The sequence below is a fragment of the Neltuma alba genome, unplaced genomic scaffold, assembly GCF_004799145.2.
Source record: "Neltuma alba isolate B1F8T4 unplaced genomic scaffold, ASM479914v2 tig00012507_pilon, whole genome shotgun sequence".
Taxonomy (NCBI): domain Eukaryota; kingdom Viridiplantae; phylum Streptophyta; class Magnoliopsida; order Fabales; family Fabaceae; genus Neltuma; species Neltuma alba.
The window spans coordinates 36,187-56,403 of record NW_021636975.1 but is presented as its reverse complement, the minus strand read 5'-3'; the positions used below and the strand labels follow the sequence as shown (position 1 = coordinate 56,403).

General features: G+C 36.3%; 2 protein-coding genes and 1 pseudogene across 2 annotated transcripts; all 3 read right to left on the bottom strand.

The window, feature by feature from the left end:
- Positions 1-473: 473 nt before the first annotated feature.
- LOC114727734 (probable F-box protein At3g61730) lies at positions 474-3,719 on the bottom strand. The gene is made up of 8 exons (XM_028914449.1): positions 3,586-3,719; positions 2,467-2,669; positions 2,314-2,358; positions 1,813-1,977; positions 1,677-1,724; positions 1,266-1,436; positions 794-901; positions 474-556 (listed from the first exon to the last, which is right to left on the bottom strand). The coding sequence occupies exons 1-8, from the start codon at positions 3,717-3,719 to the stop codon at positions 474-476; spliced, it is 957 nt and encodes a 318-aa protein (XP_028770282.1).
- A 1,071-nt stretch (positions 3,720-4,790) lies between these two features.
- Positions 4,791-12,827, bottom strand: LOC114727733 (histone-lysine N-methyltransferase ATX3-like; annotated as a pseudogene).
- Positions 12,828-15,754: 2,927 nt separating this feature from the next.
- LOC114727738 (cytochrome b561 and DOMON domain-containing protein At3g61750) lies at positions 15,755-19,090 on the bottom strand. The gene is made up of 5 exons (XM_028914452.1): positions 18,367-19,090; positions 17,450-17,846; positions 16,752-17,038; positions 16,348-16,654; positions 15,755-16,216 (listed from the first exon to the last, which is right to left on the bottom strand). The coding sequence occupies exons 1-5, from the start codon at positions 18,574-18,576 to the stop codon at positions 16,212-16,214; spliced, it is 1,206 nt and encodes a 401-aa protein (XP_028770285.1). The 5' UTR covers positions 18,577-19,090; the 3' UTR covers positions 15,755-16,211.
- Positions 19,091-20,217: the final 1,127 nt, after the last annotated feature.

The window sequence follows — 20,217 nt, the reverse complement described above, 5'->3', positions numbered from 1 at the left end:
TAGTTAATAGCACATCAATGTCCACCTACCTTACTTGGTGACAGAATTTTTTTCAATATGGTAGCCCAATAAATTGAATTTCTCAAAAAATTGCACATTATACGAAACTAAGAATTCTTATTTTGCCATGTCGGGCAATTGCTTGGGAAATAAAATGGTACTAAAAAGTTTTCTTAGTTTAGCTTTAGCAGACAGCGATTCATCCAAACTTGAACAGATTAGACAATAGTACTCATGATCTTCAGGTACATTTTTATACTAGCATACAAAAGAATGCTATGCATGTAATCGTTGCCAATTGGTAACTTTTCACTTTGAGAAATGTGTCTATCCCGATCCCCTAATTTTCTGCCTAAAGCTATATAATTGGAACTTAAAGAAATGGATTACAATGCTTTTTCAATGGTGTGAAAGCGTGTTGTGCTGTATAAAAATGGGATATAGGCATCCCTTCGAGACACGACAGAAATGAATCAAAGGAGTTGCTGAGAGATTCTAATGGCAACCACTTCTCCGTCACTCCCTGCCTTCATAGTATGGTATTTCACGTGAAGACCTGATTGCACCAGAACAAAATTATGAAACAAGATAAACAAAAGTATGCGGGAGAAGCAACTCTACTGGAATAGAATTTTTAAGACTATCATATAGAGATGTGTAGGCAAGGAAGGCAGTAGATCCTACAATAACCACTATGGCCTGCGGAATTCTGGATAAGAAGAATGAGATTCTGAAGTTTGTTGGGATTCATTGCCGGGGTTGAAACATAACCGAAAAATAGAAATATTCTTACCTTCATTATCTTGTAAATTCGTGTTAACAGCAACCGCATGAGGAGCAATCCTGGCCTTCGGTTGCCAATCATTATGTCTACCAATCCATGACGGGTAATCAAATACCGCTACCATATAATAAGGAAATTAGAACAGATTGTATTTATGCCTTAATGCCAATCCAAAAGTACTAGATCATGGAGCAAATTGCAGAAATACCAATCACCTGTAAGGCTGAAGCCACTTGAGCTATTTTTCGTGGAAATAGTTTTCTTATTACAATTGTTTAGTGGATCAATGGGTAACCACTTTATTTAAGATACAGAATTAAAGTTTCGGATTAATGGAATGGGATCACATCTATTCATAAAGAACAACCATTCATAAGAACGGAAAGTAAATTCACTACACACTAGTATTCACCAGGGAGCTTATCCTAAAGTATGGGGGCTTTCACCGAAACAATAAATGAATTAAAGTATCAGGATCTACCAGAAGTTGAAGAATCCTTCAGGTGTGTGAAATCAAAAATGGCCCCAGCCGCTCCGTCTGCTCGCTTTTTGATATCATGTGATCCTATGAGCTTGTATTCCCAGCTCCCATTTTGGTAGCCTTCACAGAGGAAAAGTTCTATATGCCTTGCATCTAAAGTCTGCATTGTTCCTGCATTAAATAGGAAATTGTCAAATGAAGCCAGTTAATTTTGGCATCTTACCTCACAGTATTGGGAAATTCCTATATGAAATAACTCATTGTTCGCCATTCTCTTTTACACGCGGCCGTTAATAAGCAGACACATTATAATGGTACAATTCTTTTGTCCCTTAATCAAATCGTAGAAGTTAAATTCTTATTAATTACGATATCTTGAAAAGAACGAAGTCTAAAAGTAATTCAACTTACCATCGCATGTGTTGAGATCACAAACTGGACATCGTACAAGCTGCAGGTCTGAAAAATTAACCATATCAACAAATAGACAGTGACTTAATTCCTTTTTAAAAAGACAAACCCAAGGTAGAGTTAATTTGGGAATTACCGGCAATCCAGATCCCACTTTTAACATTGTCTAACATGCAACAGCCGTGAGACTGCAACATATTTTCCATCGTTTCTTCCTTTCTGATCTTCCTCGGAAAAGTTAGTCTCTCAGCTAGGAGGGCCAATGAAGAGTCGAGGGAAAAGGCACCAATACGCATCCAATCTGATGTTACATATGAAAAACCAATGTACAATTGTACATTAATGACGTGCTCAAATGCTACGCGAAGTTGCCTATGCAGTAAGATATTATTGGCGTGGTTTAATTCCAACATTGCGGAAACAAGAACGAATCAGCGCTTAGATAAATTTTAGTGCATAATGCTTCAAGAGAATTGCTAAATAATCAAATGAAGTGCAAAGTTCAGCGAAGAAAACCAAATTATGGCTTTTAGTGCTAGAACTGTTTGGTTAAAGGATAAGCATTCACAAGGAATAAGGTTAGTAGCTGGCGTTTTTTTTTTTTTTAACGAAGGTAAATTTCTAGTCTTCAACTCACCTATATGTTTCTCCTGCTGGCGAAACATAAACGAGTGGCTCCCATCTGCAAATTCATTATACAATTGTAATTAACTGGACGTGGCAGTGCGTTGCATGCTTTGCCAATCTTCATTCACGTGGAAAAAAATATAAAAGGATCATCGAGCCTTACCAAATGCTGAAGTGTACAGTTTGTTCCACCTGTACGCCACACGTGAAGGAGGAGGCGGGACCTGAAGATCACGCAGGCTCACAAACTTCCATATAGTGTCGTCCATAATAACTCGGCGGAACCATCGGTTTGTGGCTGCCAGCATCACCAGAGATTTCCCGTCCAGAAACTTCGCAATCTCTGACCATATGTCCTCTTCGTACCTTCTCATTCAACATTGAGAAATAATTTGTAATCAGACTAAAATACAACGCGTATTCATATATTCAAAGATGGATATGTAGGGAGAAACAGATGTTGTTATAAATGCCTCATGAGCATCAATGCATCATTTGCATTTTCAAGCCAAATTCGGTAAATCAATGGTAGAGAGCATCGCTTTTCAATTTCGCTGGCAATCAAACAGAGTTTGCTGATTACGAAAGATACTTAAACTGAGTAGAGCTATATTGCTGTTCAAAAGTTCAAATAATAGGTCGGACAGAAACAGCTCGCAGAGTTTCACGGACACGCGCGCGCAGAGTTTTCAATAAGTTCCGCGATCAATCCTACCGTTCAGAATAAAATTAACTTAGAAAACAAAGCATGTATTAGCTCCTGATGCAGCTTCTTATTTACTTGCTGTCAAAAAGCTACCCTCATAGTAATTCAGCTTGCTCTGCAGATCGATGTGAATATGTTTTCAGGATAAGATCGACTCTGAACTTAGCAACTGTGGCTATTTGAATTGAAGTTCATGGATCAGCTGAAAATTTGTGATGCTATATTCATTTGCATTTTGAAATTCAATAAGGACATCTATAACGCAAGATTCAAACACAGAAGTCTTTCCACTTAGCTATGTTTTTCTAATCAGCTAGAGTCACACACGAAGCACCGCTTCCATGCATTAATTAATGAAACAACGGAACCATGAATCTTAATTCAAAATTTATAAGCAATAGAGCTAAACTTCATTTCGAAGCAGAGAATCAGATTGAACTCGAACTTCGATCCGTTACAGAGAAACACAAACAAGCTTACGATCACATTGAAGTTCAAAGCAAAGCAGAACACTGTAATTCGTGAAAGCTAAATCAATTTTGTCTATAGTTAGAGAGGAAGGGAAAGAAAGAATACCAGTTGAAATTGGAATGTGGAGAGAGAAAGGGAGGACGAGGAGAGTTGCAAGAACAAATGGAGTTGCTCCGTCGCATGCGCTTTTCTGATCTATTTCCGTCAGAAGCAGCACCATTTTGAAGGCGCTTTCCCATGCCTGAGATGTTTGAGATCGGATTCTTCCACGACTCCGTCTGAACTCGGAAGCTAAAGCAGAGAAAGGATGAACCAATTCGGTAGCGAGTCTGAAACGCGAGGTGTTCTGTGAGGGTCGTTATATAGGCGCGCCAAAAGCTCTGATTCAAATAAAATAACTGGTCCCGGGTAACCGAAAAAACAATAAATAAATAACGAGCGAAAAAGTCCTTTTTTTTTTTAATTAGTGACTGGAAAAATTAGGAAGAATATGATAAAGCAGAAGTTTTATTACCTGAAAATCACAATGCAATAAAATTGTATTATAAATACCTCCTTAAATTTGGCCCATATATTTTAAAAAATTGTGAATTATGAATTTTGTAGATAGTACAACTCAATACTTGTGATCTACAAAATAGATTTCTTATTTGAGTTTTATTTAAAAATAAACAATGTTAGTATAAAGATCCAATATCGAATATTAATTTGATACAAAGTAACCTGCCGCAAGGTAATTCTTTTATGTAGTATGCGTTTCCATAAACCCAATTTGTTCAAATTCAAAATATAATATAGAGATGGGAAAATTCAAATGAAAGGTAAAACAATCAGGAAAAGAGAAATACAACTGACGCAATGAACAAACTAAATTTTTAAAAATTGGCTAAAATATATAATTAAAAAAAATCTGCATAAATGCATAAATAGTAAAATTACAAAGAATTATAAAAATCATATATTATAAAGAAAATAATAAAAAAAGACCATGAAATAAAAAAATTGTATATAAAGACTGATTTACAAAAATTATTATCAAAACATATACTAATATTGTCATGAAATTTTATCTGCAATTTTTTATTTCAGCCTCTTTTTTTTGTCATTTTCCCTATATTATAATTATAACTTGACATGATATATTGCATAGGAATTTCCAACGCAACCGCCGAGACTGGAATGATGAGGTTGGCAACAAAACCCACCAGCTCTTGGTGGGAGCTTTCTTATTATAATTTATAATCGTATAATATACAAATTACATTGAACTTGTATACAAATTAGAATTTTAAAAATTGTACGCCAAAAAAAATAAAATTATTTAAAAAATCGGGAAGATGTTTATCGTTGGGCAGATGCAAATTGCAATGTGCACCTCTCATAATGGGGGGGAAAAAATTGGAACCCTAATTCATAAATTTCCTACAATTTGGGGCATTGCAATGACAGGGAACTTTTAGTTCATCAAGCTCATCCGGATCGAACAAGTAGTCATACCTGTTGCAACATTGACATGAAAAGAGTTAATCCTAATAAAGTCAAATCAAAATTCTCATGTGCAAACAAGAAATCCGCCTCTCCATGTAGATTCGTCACATTAAAACTACTTCCTCTACATCTGAAGATTGAACCATTTTAACATGAAGTGAATGAGTCTTTTGTTTTTTTTTTTTTTTTTTTTTGTTTTTTTTGCCTGAAGAAGTGAATTGGGAGTCGCAACTTATAAAAATATTGGAATGAGCGTCAAGATGCATTTAATGGGGGAAAAGGTTCAACCTTATATAAAGTGGAGCGGTCTATAGAATTATCAATAGCAGATATACAACAGAACAAACCGTACGTTAGTTCTTCACCAGCACATATATTGGTCTTGGCGATAAGTACAATTCGGCTCTCCTCATCATCCAAACTTATAATCCTCGCATAGCAGTTCGGCATGCACTGAAGCAAGCCAGAGTAAACATTAGTATCCTTTTTTACTTAATTTTCCATTCTTGTGACATCACGGGGTAAGTGGGGGAACTAGATTACAAGGAAACCAAGCAGATTTTGCAAAAACTAGATCGGATTCAGTTAGCAGTCTAACGCGAACTAGATTCAGATTAGGAGACTCAGTAACAACTTACAGAATGGTTTATTAAGCGTGTTATGTTGCCCTTGTCTGTTGCATCAATTACCACTTCCTCGCTGATCTTGAACAGCTGCATAAACCGACAAAAGATCACAAATGGAACTATATCGAGTTTAAAATACATTTCACTGGATGATGGGGTAAAGATGCAACGTGGCAGTACAGAACAGAGTATCAAAAGCCAAGGGGCTTACGTAACAGTCTTTGCCTTCTGACCGGTACTTAGCTTCCCTTAAATCAGCAATGCTCCGTCTTACCTGTTCGCCACAATATTCAGCAACCTGCAGACAGACATAACTAACATAAACACAATATCCTCAACAGAATCTCCAAGCATGTAACAATCTTACATATTTGGTGACACTCTTAGCATAGTAACTAACCATCTCTCCTTCTTCTATATCTCGATGAGCAAAGAGGCCCCATCCATGTATACCAGATTTTCCAAAGCAAACTTGATGCTTTACAGTTTTCTGTAACCCAAAGCATCAAAGTAAAATAAGAAAATGATAATGAGAAAGGACTTAAAACCATAGATTAAATGATAAAATTTAGTATATTTTACCTGCAAATGACAAAGGCGCTCCTTGAGTGAAATAAATACTTCAGAATGCTCAACATCCTATCATAAAACAAGGAAAGGAGGTTTATTATTCATACAGTACAACCACGAATCAATAAAACTAGATTAGCTATTTCAAAAAGTGTCAAAGTACCGTGAGACACGAAGATCACCTTATAACTGTTCAATTGAGTTATTGCACTTAAAGAATGATGTCTTGGTCCACCCAGTAAGTGAATTACTGGCATATCAACTTTCTGGCAAATTGGAAACATTAAAAACGTATTAAGTAAGACCAGTTGTGAAATAAAATTTAATAAAAATGAAACAATAGCATTCATTTCATGTGCAATAAAAAACAGAAGTAACTCGACCTTCTTAAGAGGCCTTCTGTAAACACGACATCTGGCAGCAGAGGATGGCTCAAACTTGTTAATCTCAGAGTTTGAGGACTCTTCAGAAAGTTCTACGTCCTTTGTTGAGACTAGCCTCGATCCCCTGAAGCATCCCTTACGATTTTGAAGTTCAGTTCCGGGAGAAAAAACCCCTAGGGGTGTGTGCACAACCAGTACTGAATCTGGTTTTGGGGCCCTGCGATGAAATTGAGATATAAGATTACATTGATTTTAAAACAAGCAGAAACTATCATCAAATACAATCAGGTGACTGGAGCTCAAAAGTCAAACCTATGAACTGCACAATATATTAGCTTTGTTGTTTTCTGACTCCCATTCTTCTCCGTGGAATGCAACTGTAAGTTCAAACATATATTTAACATGTTTCACAGGCTCGAGTAATCCTAATTTGGTTAAATATTCTCATAAAACTACTTGGTTAGGAAGGCAACATATATGATGCCTCTTCCCTCAGAAAGGAAAGGGAAGGTGTATATGATGAGTGACCTGTTTACATAATAATAGTACCAACAACAACAATAATAAATTAAAAAAATTTATCAAGCTTACTTCCATGCTATATCCAGCTTTTGATGCACACATCACATGAAAATAAGTAGCACATTTGCAACAACTTAAGCACGATCCGTGGCTTTGTTTACAAATAACGCAAACCTGCAGTCAATATAAACAAAGAGCATCTAAATATGGCAAGACTAAGATTCCCCACAAGAAACATGAATTTTTTCTAACTGTGCATCAAAGAGGGAAGACTACATGATTTACTTCTAGGGTTGTTGCTAGAGAAAATATTGTAACTCAAACCAATTAATAAGTCAATGTGATACGTACTGAGATAAAATAAACTGATAAAAGCTCCTGGACTGCGATTAATATTCGAAAATAAGCTCCCCTGTTATGATAAGAGAAGCAATAAAGCAGCAAAATAGGAATATACACTCATGGTTCCCTCCTGGCTTTCGAGAGGCCAGTCCCCTCCTCACTTCACAGCACTCAAAAATAATCCATATCTTCCCCCCATGCACCTCCAACGTCTCTAATACAAAATATGCTACACAGTCCCCAAAATAACCCTAAAGTAAAAGGTAACAGCTAAACAGCACCCTACAGCCACCTAGGATGCCGTCCCTTACTCCAAAATGGTAGGAATACCAAGTCAACTAGCTGAACCAGCAAAAGGTGTGTTTCCCTTATCAAGCATTCTCCTAGATTTCCTTTTATAGGTATGGTCAGCAAAGGTGAACGTATCACAATGTCAAGACAACTTTCCGCAAAATGTACCTTTGAAAACGCATATGGAGGAATTTTAAGGATTCCAATAGCAGGTTCCATCATCTCGTGATTTTGGAAAATAATTTCAGGCCGGAACCAAGCGCACGTCACATGAACCCACAGCATGTCAACATCAGTCGGCTTTAGAGCACCACCTACAAAGAAATTTTCCATATTAAAAGCAAATCGCCACTGGGTGACAAAAACTGGTAACGGCATAAACATGACAAGAGGGGAAAAAAGACGCAAGCAGTTAGTGCACAACATACAGAATTATAGGTAATCATGACCGCATTTGAATGAAATTTATAAACAGATTCTACTAAAAAACTTGAAAACCAACAAAGAGGTTGAATGCAAGGAATGGTCCGGTGACAAGAGTTTGAAAATCCACCAAAATCAAGCAAGCTTTTTAATGTTATGAAGAATGTCAGTACTTCATATACCGAAAAGAAAATTAAAAAAAAGAAGCCCCTTTCTCAGTGGAGAATTCGAATGCTAGATTCACCACTCATCTTTCAAAAAGAACTCAATATATTGCGTAGGGGAAACAATAAAAGCGAGTCAGATCATTCATGATTTAGATAACATGCCTTTCACTGGACAGAGGCAACACTCTCTCTCAACGTCAGGAGTTTCACATACTCTACAGACCCAAGAAGTAAAATCTTTAACGTTCTTCACCCCATAGCATTCTTGGTGGACTGCAATTTGGCATCTGCATAATGAACAAGTGCCCAAATGGGGATCAACGTTGCTCCCTGCGAAGCCCTTTAAGGTGAAAGCAAACTTTTAACGTATCCAAATGTGAGACCAAATTCAACAACAAAAATAGTAACACCTGTTACATATAATAATCTTGTTGTCATCCCAGTCCTCAACCCATCTGCAAATGGCACACCTTTCTGTAGTCCATTTTGCATAAACTGGCTCATACTTCTCTGTGACAAGAAAATGATATAAAAAATTAGTTTCCATCTTAAAGATATATTCAAGAGAAAGTACGTGGCTTTGTTTGTCATGCGCTGTTGTTCACCTCAAAGATAAGGAGACTTCATTGCGTGGAAGTTTAGATGGAATGCACATTTACCTTGCAAAAAGGCAAGTACCTGCTGCTGATCCAACTGTAGGGAAACTCCAGCTTGAGAATTGTTCTCAGTAATCTGAAGCATTAACGATAATTCAGAAATGAGAAAGAAGCACACAACAATAACAAAAACAGGAAAGGCAAGATCTAAATAATTAAATATGAGCATCCTTTTCATACTCTATGGAAGTGATTGGAAATAAAAGTAGCGAAGGCATTATTATACAAATTAAAGTGATAATTATCGTCGCTAATCCCATGACTGCTAACACACGCACACACAGACCACCACACATGCCAGCAGAAAAATTGCCATTTCCCTCATATTGCAAAACTGATACAAACCCATTTTTCTAGGGGTAGCATTGTGCTTTTTACTTTCACGCTGAATTTCCATTTTTTGGCTTTGCAACCTGTATGCCGCTCCCATTCACTTAGTGTCTGCTTCCTTGGCACACAAGAACCACACTTGCACATAACTCTGCAAGAAAAGGGGGAAAACAGTTTATTGAAATTCTTCTGGAAGGAGATAATTTATAATTACCTTAAGGTCTTCCATTGGTGCTCAGAATAAAAATTGTATAATAAAAAAAATATAGAACCCAGTCATATTGCTACACATATCTAGACAAAGGTAGTTTCTTTTTTCAATAAGACATTAAATAACATCTAATATACTATTTCATTATAAAATCATAATAAAATTAAATGAAAGACCCTGAGGCAATTCATGAAAAAGAAAAGGAACAGAGAACACGTTAGATGTATGAAAGACAACAGAGAGATTATAATAAATTTTATTTCCTCTAAAGATTGCAGTCCAAAAGATTTTGAGCTGATTAAGCTCAATAATACAATAGAGAGTAAAGGCTTACAAATGAAGACTTGAAATGTAAGTTCCTTCCATGCCATTGCACACCACCGTTACCTCCTCAGGTATCATATGTTCCTCGTTTTTTTTAATTGAACTGTCCCAAGAAAATGTCACGAGATTAAAAGACTGCCATCCTCAGTGCTAAGATAAGATCAAAATGTTGAACAAGCCTAAACAAATCAAGAGATAATTACTGCATACTTGATTTTTGAATTGGATGGACGTGATTCTTCTGATTTACAGTTGACTTTTGTTTTACAATCTGGGCAATAGTAATCCACAAGTTCCAGATCCTGCAACCATAAACCAGTCCATGATCTTCCACTGCTTTGCAAACCGGGGAAATCAAATATGACAGAAGAGATATATGTAAAGCTATGTTAACCATTATACCTTTAAAAGCTTCCCGGAGATATTATCACATTCTGCATGCACCCAAACATTGCAACCATCACAACATACCTATTTCCCAGAGTTAGGCCACACAATATTTAAAATTTTGATTGTTTCATTGAAATTAAAAAAAAAATGAATAAGAAATCAAATAAGCACACAAGCTTACCCAATTCCCACCATCTGAATGGTGCCAAATCTTTTTGCAAATGCCACAATATTGTTTGGACTTTTGCAACTGTAAAAAAAGGACCAAACTATTTAAAAATTATATTCGTCTGACAATTAATTAAGAAAAAACACAATACAAAAAACTCTGACTTAGAATTTCCATTTTGGAAACATTAAACAGAGCAATTAACACATTGACCACTTGGTAAATACTTCTTAATCAGATATTTCTCATACAAGCGTTTGCAGATAGCAATTCTCCCAGATTAATCTAGACAACAAATAAATGGCCATTGTGCAGAACCTTCAAGCAATGTCTACAATAGAGTTGAGCGCTAGAATCCTTAATCTTCTTCATGGTTTTGCACGGTAACATCAAACCACAGCCAGCACAAAGTCTTGCATCCTGCACAATTTTTTCACTGGATAAGAACCTACAAACAACCAGACTCTAAGGCACACATTTCTACACTGCTAGTGTCAGCTATTATTCAAGTCTGCCTTTTGGACTAGAACTGTAGGATAAAGAAACATATAAGCTAACAAAATGAAAACACAAAGCCCATGACAGAGTTCTGCATGGACAGCTCCATTTACCTATAGTAGGAGAAATAAAAGGCCTAGACCCTAGAGCAGGGGCAAGTAGTGGGTAGGTGGCATTTCAGAACAGCACAAAACTAATAGTGAGAAAAGAAGCGACAGAGTGAGGGAGTTACCAAGCACATCGTGCCAGTTGACTGCAGTTATAGCAGGCTTGTCATAATGTGTTTAGGAGTCTATTAGTTCAGTTAGGGTTTGGCTATGAATTTTCACTTAATAAATAGACGTGGGGTCTGCGTAGGAGTAAGTTATGATTGTTATGTGTCATGTATTCGAGATTCTCCATTTGGGTTATTAGAGAAATAGCTATTTTTAGATTCCGGCACTAGTTATCTCTGTTAGCATTCAATTTCACCAGCATCTATGGATGGTCATGATCTATTTGCTATGGGTTACTCACGTCTCCCATATTCATAAGTTCAAATAAAAATAAATTCTCTGAAAGGACTGTAATGTTTTTTGCAGCATATTAATGTTTCCATCACCTAGAAAAGATCAATCAGAGAAATTAAGCTCACCTGGTCCTGGCAGTAGTCCTCCTGATCATGATATGGACCCGTAACCTCAATATCTGCACTGGGATGAGCTTCAACGTTACTTTTAGTAGTAATCTCTGCTCCCAAATGTGAGTCCAGAATACCATCTTCTGCCAACAAAGCCTCCTCTAACGCCATTCGAAAGTCACTTGGTTTGCTCCTGTACAGCCGAGTCTGCCTCTGAAATCTAAATTTACATAAAGTTTAGTAGAGTAGATGTTGAATAGTCTAGCAAGACACGGTCAACTTATATTGGATCATCGATTAGATACAAACCTCTCCATGAATTCCATGAAGGGGAATACCATACCCTGCCTCGCCCATGCATAGTCCTGCCGATCATTATTACTTTAGATTTCAAGTGTGGACGATTTTAAAACTCAAATTTTAAGGCCATAAACGTAAAGAGAAGTTTACCCTTTGCTTTCCTTTTTTTGAGTACCCAAAAAACATCACGCAAATTGCACCTGGAACACAACAGTTGAGGACTGATTTGGGAGCTTGCAAGATGGGATCAATCACTACCGCAGGCCAAGCCGGATACCTCTTCCCGCATTTTGCCCAAACTATGTCACCGCAAGCAAAATCCTCTAGTTTGTAAATGTCTACCCTCTTTTCAGCTTTCCCATTAGTCTTCGGGTTAACGCATTCAGAATTAAGTCCCGGCGCATAATTCTGAGATTTAACTAACGATGAACTTTCTTTAACTGTTGTTCTCATGGTACTAAAGGATTTCACATGCTCCGTGTCCGCGGCGTCGAAATCACTCGAGTCTAAGGCACCCAAGACTCTTTCCTTCTCCATTTCAGTATGGGAATAATAAATTGAATTTTTCAGATTAGAGTCAACATTATCTCTCTGTCTTGCAAATTCCATTCCACTGAGCTTCGACTTATCTTCCCCTAAAAACTTATCTTCTTCAAAGCTGGAATAAGTGTTCTCCCCTTGGATTCTTTTATTCTTCCAAGAATCAAGAACCGAATCCCTGAACCTCGACGGAAGTATCTGTTGGCGACCTCGCGACGACCGCAATAATGGAGGCCGAACCACTTTTGAGCCCGGTTTTAGTACTGTTTTAGCATTTGACTTCGTGGAATCTGGGTTCGACCGTAAGTCACCACCGCAATGCGATTCTTTACTGCACAGAAATCCAGAACCCCTGCCCAAATATTCATCCTCAGCGGGCATACCAGGAGATAAGAACCAACTTGCCCTCCGTTTCTTGGGATTCGCCGCACACATACTGTCTTCAGGATCAAGCTCCTCTAATCGGCATCGCTTCAGGTTCGGAATTTCAATTTTCATATTCCGCTTAAGTATCATCTTGGGACTATCCGATACCACAAAATGTACTATGAAACTCTTTACACCAAAAGACCTAGATTTCTCATTGAAGCACCATAGCCATAAGTCCAACAAGTGAGCAACAAAACTCCAAAGCCGAGCATCAATCTACTCAGCATCGATCCAATTCAGCATCAAGCTCGGCGCCCCAACAGCGTCACAAATCCCCAGAACTTGAACGCAAAAACCGTCCAAATTTTGAATAATGAAACAACAACCAGGCAGTGATGCAGAAAAACCGAATGCCTTTTTTCCTTTTGCTAAACACAGAAGAACCTCGGATAGATCAGCGTTGATTTCGATCTATGAACCAGTAAAAGAGAACAAAGAGCGAAATCCCGTATAACACTGACAATTTGCCCGAGAAATATCACTGGGAATCGACAAATACGGAATAACAAGTTCTGTAACTGCCTAAGTGGGTGTTCAACTAAACATGGAATCTCTCTGTCACAAACATAAGGAAGCTAGAAAGTAATCGCTGTGGAGTGGAGGGAGGGAGAGGGATTTGGCTGAGGAGGGAGGCGCCGAACATTTGTTTTGAGGAAGGCGCCAGCGGGGAAAATTTTTGGCGGGATAAAATTCCCCAGGCAACTGTGCAAGTGAAGTGGGACATCGATATTTTGGGTTCCCCTTTGGCGGGTTCCAAATTCGTTTTTATGTTGCCAGTTTGAGAAAGGATCGAGGATGAGCGCGGAAAAGGAGAATGACGGTTAGCGCCAAAAAAAAAAAAAGCTTTACAGTTAAAATTACAAATTTTTTTGGAAAAAAAGAAGTTATAAGGAGGGGTTTAAATAATTACAAATTTAAGAATCTTAGTTTAAAAATAAATAATATTATTAATTAATAACTGATTTTTTGAATTAGTATTTATAATTTATTTTTCAAAAAAATTCTAAGACCTGGTTTTTATGAAATTAATTCTCATTAAAAAAAAAGAAAAGAGGTGCAAAAACAATAAATAATATTCCATGTATGTGGTGTCCAGAGGAAGGGAGTTAGAGTAGCTGTAAGCCTGTTTAAAATAGTTTATAATTAATTTTTTAATTATAATTTACGAAATATGAGATAAATATATAAAAATAATTTTGTATCAACTCACATGACATGACTTGATATGAATTTGGGGCATTTCATGCAATTATTTTATAGAATAATAAAAATTAAAACTAAATTAAATGGCATTGCCTGTTTGCCTTCATTCATGTGGATATTTAGTATTACTTGAGTGTTTGAATTATTGTTGCTCAGTCCAGCTTATCCTATTCAAAGTTAGCAAATTATGGACATGATTTTGAAAATAACATTGGAATTAATTTTTCCCTAAAATTATAAGATTACAGGTTTTGAACCGTATTTTTTCTAATTATGACAGAGTCACGGGTTTATAAATTGACCAAAATACAAGAAAAATAATTAGAAATGTTTTGTTTATATTTTTTTTACCACGCATAAGTGTCCTTTTATTAGGGACAAACTTATTCGAGATGTTATTGGATATTAAATGTGAATACCTCTTTTAATAAGAATTTATATCTTCATTCATCATATTATAAAATGACTAATTTCTTTTGTTAAACCTAATCTCCTGTTAGAAATTAGAAGTGGGTTAATGCATTGGGATGAAACCAAACCATGGTTTGGAGAATAGTTTCTGGAGAATAGATTCTGGAAAAAATAGATTTTGTGAAGAATAGGTTTTGTGAAAAAGTGATTCTGATAAATGAGAGTGTTTGGATAGTTGTTATCAGAAGAATTTTTTATATGTACAAATTTTACTAAAAAAAACATAAGTTAATATTATAATTACATAAAAGATAGATTTTATAATATATTTTAATTTGAAAAAAATAAAATTGTTAATAATATTTTTTTTACCAACATAATTAATAATATATAAAATAATATAATTAATATGATTACATATGTTTATAAAAAAATAATTGAGGAATGTTAAAATCATATTATCATTAAGATCTACTCTACAGGCACAATCATACTCTCCCATTTGAGCCAGAAGCAGAATGGATTCACTTCTTTTAAAACCATGGTTTTGAACTCCAAACCATGGTTTTGATCCAAAACCATGGTTTCTGTTTTGTCCTGGGTGTTTGGCAAGTCTAGGACCCAAACCATAGTTTAGATCTCAAAACCATGGTTTTCTATGTTATCCAAACATGTCCTAAATGTTAAATGTTGATTTTAGGTTCGGTCCAAAAAGGGTCTTTGGTGAGAATCAAACCAACCGTTGAGTTTGGTATAGGTCCAGACCAATTGAATTCCACGCGAAGTCCGTCAGGCTTAGATGTGGGAGGTGGTTTGATCCAATGTCATATAACTTGGCCCATGCACAGAAAGACTTTCTTTTTTGCGGGAAAAAGAGATATTTTAATTATATTAAAAATTAGATTCAAAATTACATGCAGTTTTCTAAAAAAAATTGATATTCATAAATTTATAATTTATTAATATTAATTACATATTAAACATACTTTAATAATATAAATGACATAACAATATTTTTTAGAATCAATTTTCCTAAAATATAAGGAAGGAAAAAACTATTATCTGCAGAAACAATCTCTGACTCTTACTATTAAACGTTATAATACTATGCATACAAAATGTGTGTACATGTAAACATTGACGCATATGCATATCAGTGTATAATTGTTCTTAAAATATTCATTTTAGAACTCAATTAAAAAAAATGAAATTCATACCGTGAAAGCTATAAAAAAAACAAAAAGCAAAAAGTCATTCTTGACGTGCAATGGAATGATTATTCTAAGGCATATTGGGGGGAAAAACAAAGAAAAAAGAATGATCATTCTCCATTTCTCCTGCATGAAACTGAGGATCTAGGCGCTTGTTTTCTCTCGTAATAATAATAATAAAAGCATATATAAGTATTGATTCAATACTCCTAAAAATCATAAAATCATTAACGGAAGCATTTCTCTGCGAAAACATCAATCTCTTTCACTATTTTTGTCAACACACGTCTCTAGAAAAACAAGACTTAGATGATGTAAACAGGAAGCAATACAAGAAGCCATTTACATTCCCGCCCAAGCGGCAAAAACCCACCAAAGAAGCCAAAAAAGTGTTCAATCCTTTTCTCAAGCTGAAAGAAGAGATTTGCCAAACCAACTTAGCAACCTTGTCGCTTTAATTTGTTATCTATACAAGTATCTTCTTTACATGATCTCACCCAAAGAATAGCTTCTACGGTGTCAAAGTTCAGGTTCAATCATATGCCTCAAATGAATAGCCTGATGAAAGCCGTGATTCAATCTGACAAGTTACTGTGTCTGGATGCCCAAAACTAGCAGCAATTCACATTCACCCTGCTCCATCAAAATGTGCGAGTCATACTTTTGAGAGAATTTTTAACACCATCTCTGGATCAGAAGAGTGTTTCTACAACAAGAAGATCATTTGAAATATAGCGTTAAAGCTAGGCTAGGAAAGAACATACCTTTGGTTAGATTACTTGGAATTGAAGCAAGTCCATTAGGGTCCATTTGGATGCTGGGAGGTAGAGAACGCCTCTCTTTCCTCTTCAAGTAAGCTAAAACTTCAAAAACTATGACGGCAACAATTACTATACTAAGCAAGAATCCATAGCCTATTCTCCAATCACTCCCTGCTCCTGCAGCTTGCATCCCCAACAATATGTTCAAGGCTGCAAAGAATAGCGCCAATCTCCCAAACCAACTGTGATACCAATTCCAATACTTGCGGATCTTGGAGTCTTTGTTTGGTCTCAAGAAGAATGCTAAGACCTTTGCTCATAAAAAGCTTCTGTCAGAGTTTTTGTTAACAGTGCGATGGGTCTAACTAAAAAAATTTCAGTGTGAGAGACATGGGTGAGTTGCAAACCTGAAGAATGCTTAGCACAAGGACAAAGATGCCTATGCCTCTGTGAGCTGGTATATGAACTTGCATTTTGGAGTAAAGCTGTAGCCCGAGAAGGACTGTGGCAAGTCCGAATCCAAATCCAACAAACTGAATCACCGAGTGCAGATAGAACCAGAGAGGATCCTTATGCCTGAAGTATCTTGCAACAATTGCCCCAACAGGTAAGATTAGACCCCACCCTATTATACCCACTATTCCATGGCTCTTCCTCATCTGATTCAAGTTATTGGATACAGAACCCTGAGAACCTGTGGAAAAGAAGGGTTGTTCTAATTTCTGCCTGGAAAAGTTATAGGAATTGCTGCGAGTTTATTCTAAAGTGTGCTACCACCTAATCTGCTTATATGTATGCTTTGAAAGAAGGACTGAGATATAAAAAGTCAGTTGAAACGCCCTATTCATTGATCAAATGACTCAAACATTCTTAGTTAACACCGTTTTGATTCGAGCCACAGTAAGTTAACATGCAGTCTACATAAAAAATGTTTCGAGCTATATTCAGGTATCAGACCAAATAAATCATCCACATGTGTAACACTAAATCTAGGAATAGTCTAGTTATCTTTCTTCAAAATGAGTATTTCCTTAGAAAAACTTGGCCAACCAAACACTTGTCTATTATTGTATCACAAGAGTGTCACGGGGAAATTATTTTGCACCTGAAGAGAAATCAAATACAATAGCTGTTTTATCAACATGCTTTGAGAGGTGATGATTCTGCGGGGTTTTAGCACCAAAAGCCAGCAAAATTGGTTGCCTCCCAAGTGGGGATGTGGTCTGCAACTGAAATGCCAAGTGAATTTGAGCCCCATCAATTGCCACAGCTGCAGGAACATTGTTGAGAGGCACTTCTCCTTTGTCTGCTATTACTTCTGATGATTTTCTGCCCCGCAGATAAAACTGTTTAGCTTTTCCATGACCATGTTGGCTAATCCATCCCACCATTGCACTTGAACCAACCATCATCCCATCTTTTGAAAACCCAATTCCTACCCACCCAACTGTGTAGGGGGCAGATAGGATGATAGTTGTGGTCTGAGGATCATTTTGAGTGAACTGCAGTCGAAAACGTACAAATCAGCTACAAAAGGTCAACTTCAATTATCTACATTTGTTTAGGGTTTGAATCTTGTTAGAACAACCTGCTTGTCCCTCAAACTTAAGATTTTAGTCATGATCCTAGAATTAATGCGATTAAACAGATTATGTTTCCTATAAATTTAGCTTCTTGGGGTACATAGATTCTCGAAATGGATAAGACACAAAATCAACGTTAGAATTGTCTGAATTTACCCTCAATTCAGGTGCGTTGCCGTTCCATACACTAACTTTAAATAAATCATAAAAAGCATTTGTGCTGTAAGTTCTGGTGCAGTTTGAAGAGAACGGACAGCTATGAGATGCAGAATATGTTTTAAAAAAAAACGTGAAAGTTGCAGCCGTAATTTCAGAATAATTGACGTTGAACAGGCTAAAGAATTCGACGATATCAGCTTCATAAGAAATATTTAATGGGAAAATGGCAGTACCGACAGCCAATTATTACACATATCTAGATGCGGCCTGAAGAACTTACCCTCAGTTCATATGTATTCCATACAGGTCTGCATATCATATGAGATATGTTCTGATATGGTGGAGGGAGAAAGCTTTGATAATTCGTGTTCTTGCAATTGCTTTCTGTTGCAGAACCAACCCCGCCATTATCACCCACTGATGCTGTGACTTTGAAGTTCAACACAAGATTCAGAACACAGAGACTGAGAAATGATCTGAAATTTGCCATTCATACAGTGTCCCAGCTGAGATCTAACTAAAGCTGGGAAAAATGCCGGCTAAGAAACTCAAGAACAGGAAGAAAATGTGAATAGAAAGCAATAACAATAAGGTAGCTCCAAGGCATTAGTCTCTTGAGTACGAAGATTCCAATTTGGTAGTTGTTGGCTAAGGTAGCGGTTGGTCCAGGGACATTATCACCACCATCTTCTTGTAAACTTCATAGTTCAACGTCCAACAGCAGGCCCTTTCTCCGGGACTTCTGACTGATGTTATTATTAGCGACAGTCATTCATATTTAAATTAAATGATTCGAAAGTTCAAAACTTTCAATCATAACACGTTTATAACCTGAGGATTGCTTCAAGAATAAAAAAGGACCGAAAAATAAGAGTTGAAGACCCAGGGAGGGGGGGGGGAAAAAAGGTTGCTGGATCTGCTTGTTCCGTCCTGCAATTGAACAAGTTGAACCGCTAAAATTTTATATTCATCTCAGAGTATTGGATTATCCTTTACTAAAATATGAGGCATATAGTGTTTATTAACAATAGAGAAATGTTTCTGTCTTTAAGGTTTAAGTTCACTGACACAGTGAATTACAGTTGTGTGTCGGCAAGTTGCTGGCAGAGAGGACAACAGTAGTGCAAGATGCTCGTTTGGGAGGTAGGTGATGAAGACAAATCACCGAACACGGTGGCCCCCTTGACTTCTCAGATGAACTGGAGAGACACTCGATTAGGTAAACGAGACTTTTCTTGAACAGTTTCTTCTGAAAGAGACAGTTCTTTATAGCTCTTGTGATGGCTGGAGGTGTCAACGGAGTAGGTTTGAAGGTTTAACATGCTCAATCTTGAGAAGAAATATTGGGGTGAAATTGGTAAAAATGGTAATTCATTGTTTAATATTAAAAGAGAATATTAAGGTGGGGAAGAAACTCCTTATAGATGGAGCCTTTTTCTTTTTTTTTTTGACCAGCACTTATAGAGGGAGCTTTAGTGTCAACTGGGGCCTGATGTCTGATGCTTGAATTGTTCTCATCAGCCCATTAAAAAAATGCACGATGGAAACTTGATTTATGAATTACTAATTTCTTAGAAAGGCAAAAGTACTACCTCCAGTTCTTAATATAAAATTTATTTTGATTTTTAATTTAATCTTAAATATAAGATCTCAATCCACTTTGTTTTTTATATTTTTCTATTTTTTTTAAGGTAGTCGTTATAAAAGTTGTACTTGTCAAATGTTTCATTAAATGATGCTTAATTAGCAAAGGTATTTTAAAACAAACAATACATATTTATTATAAATAATTAATTTAATTAATTTTTTTAATCCACTCAAATTAGTCAATTAGCTTTTATATTAATGACCAGAGGTAGTAACTTAGAACCCAATTCGTAAAGCTTGCTTGGAAGCTACTTCTTAAATATACATACTTCAATAATTAAAAATCATTTAGCCGCTAGAATTAGAAGTTTACAAAATTGTTACCATGACACACTCTTTTGGTCCCATTTATAGGGCACAGAGAGAAGTTTTTTTTTCTCCTATTTATAAGTCACTTCATTAAATTTTTATCATAAATGTATTATATTGTCCTTCATTTATTATAGTATAAATAGTTATTTTTTTGAAAGGTATATATATTAAA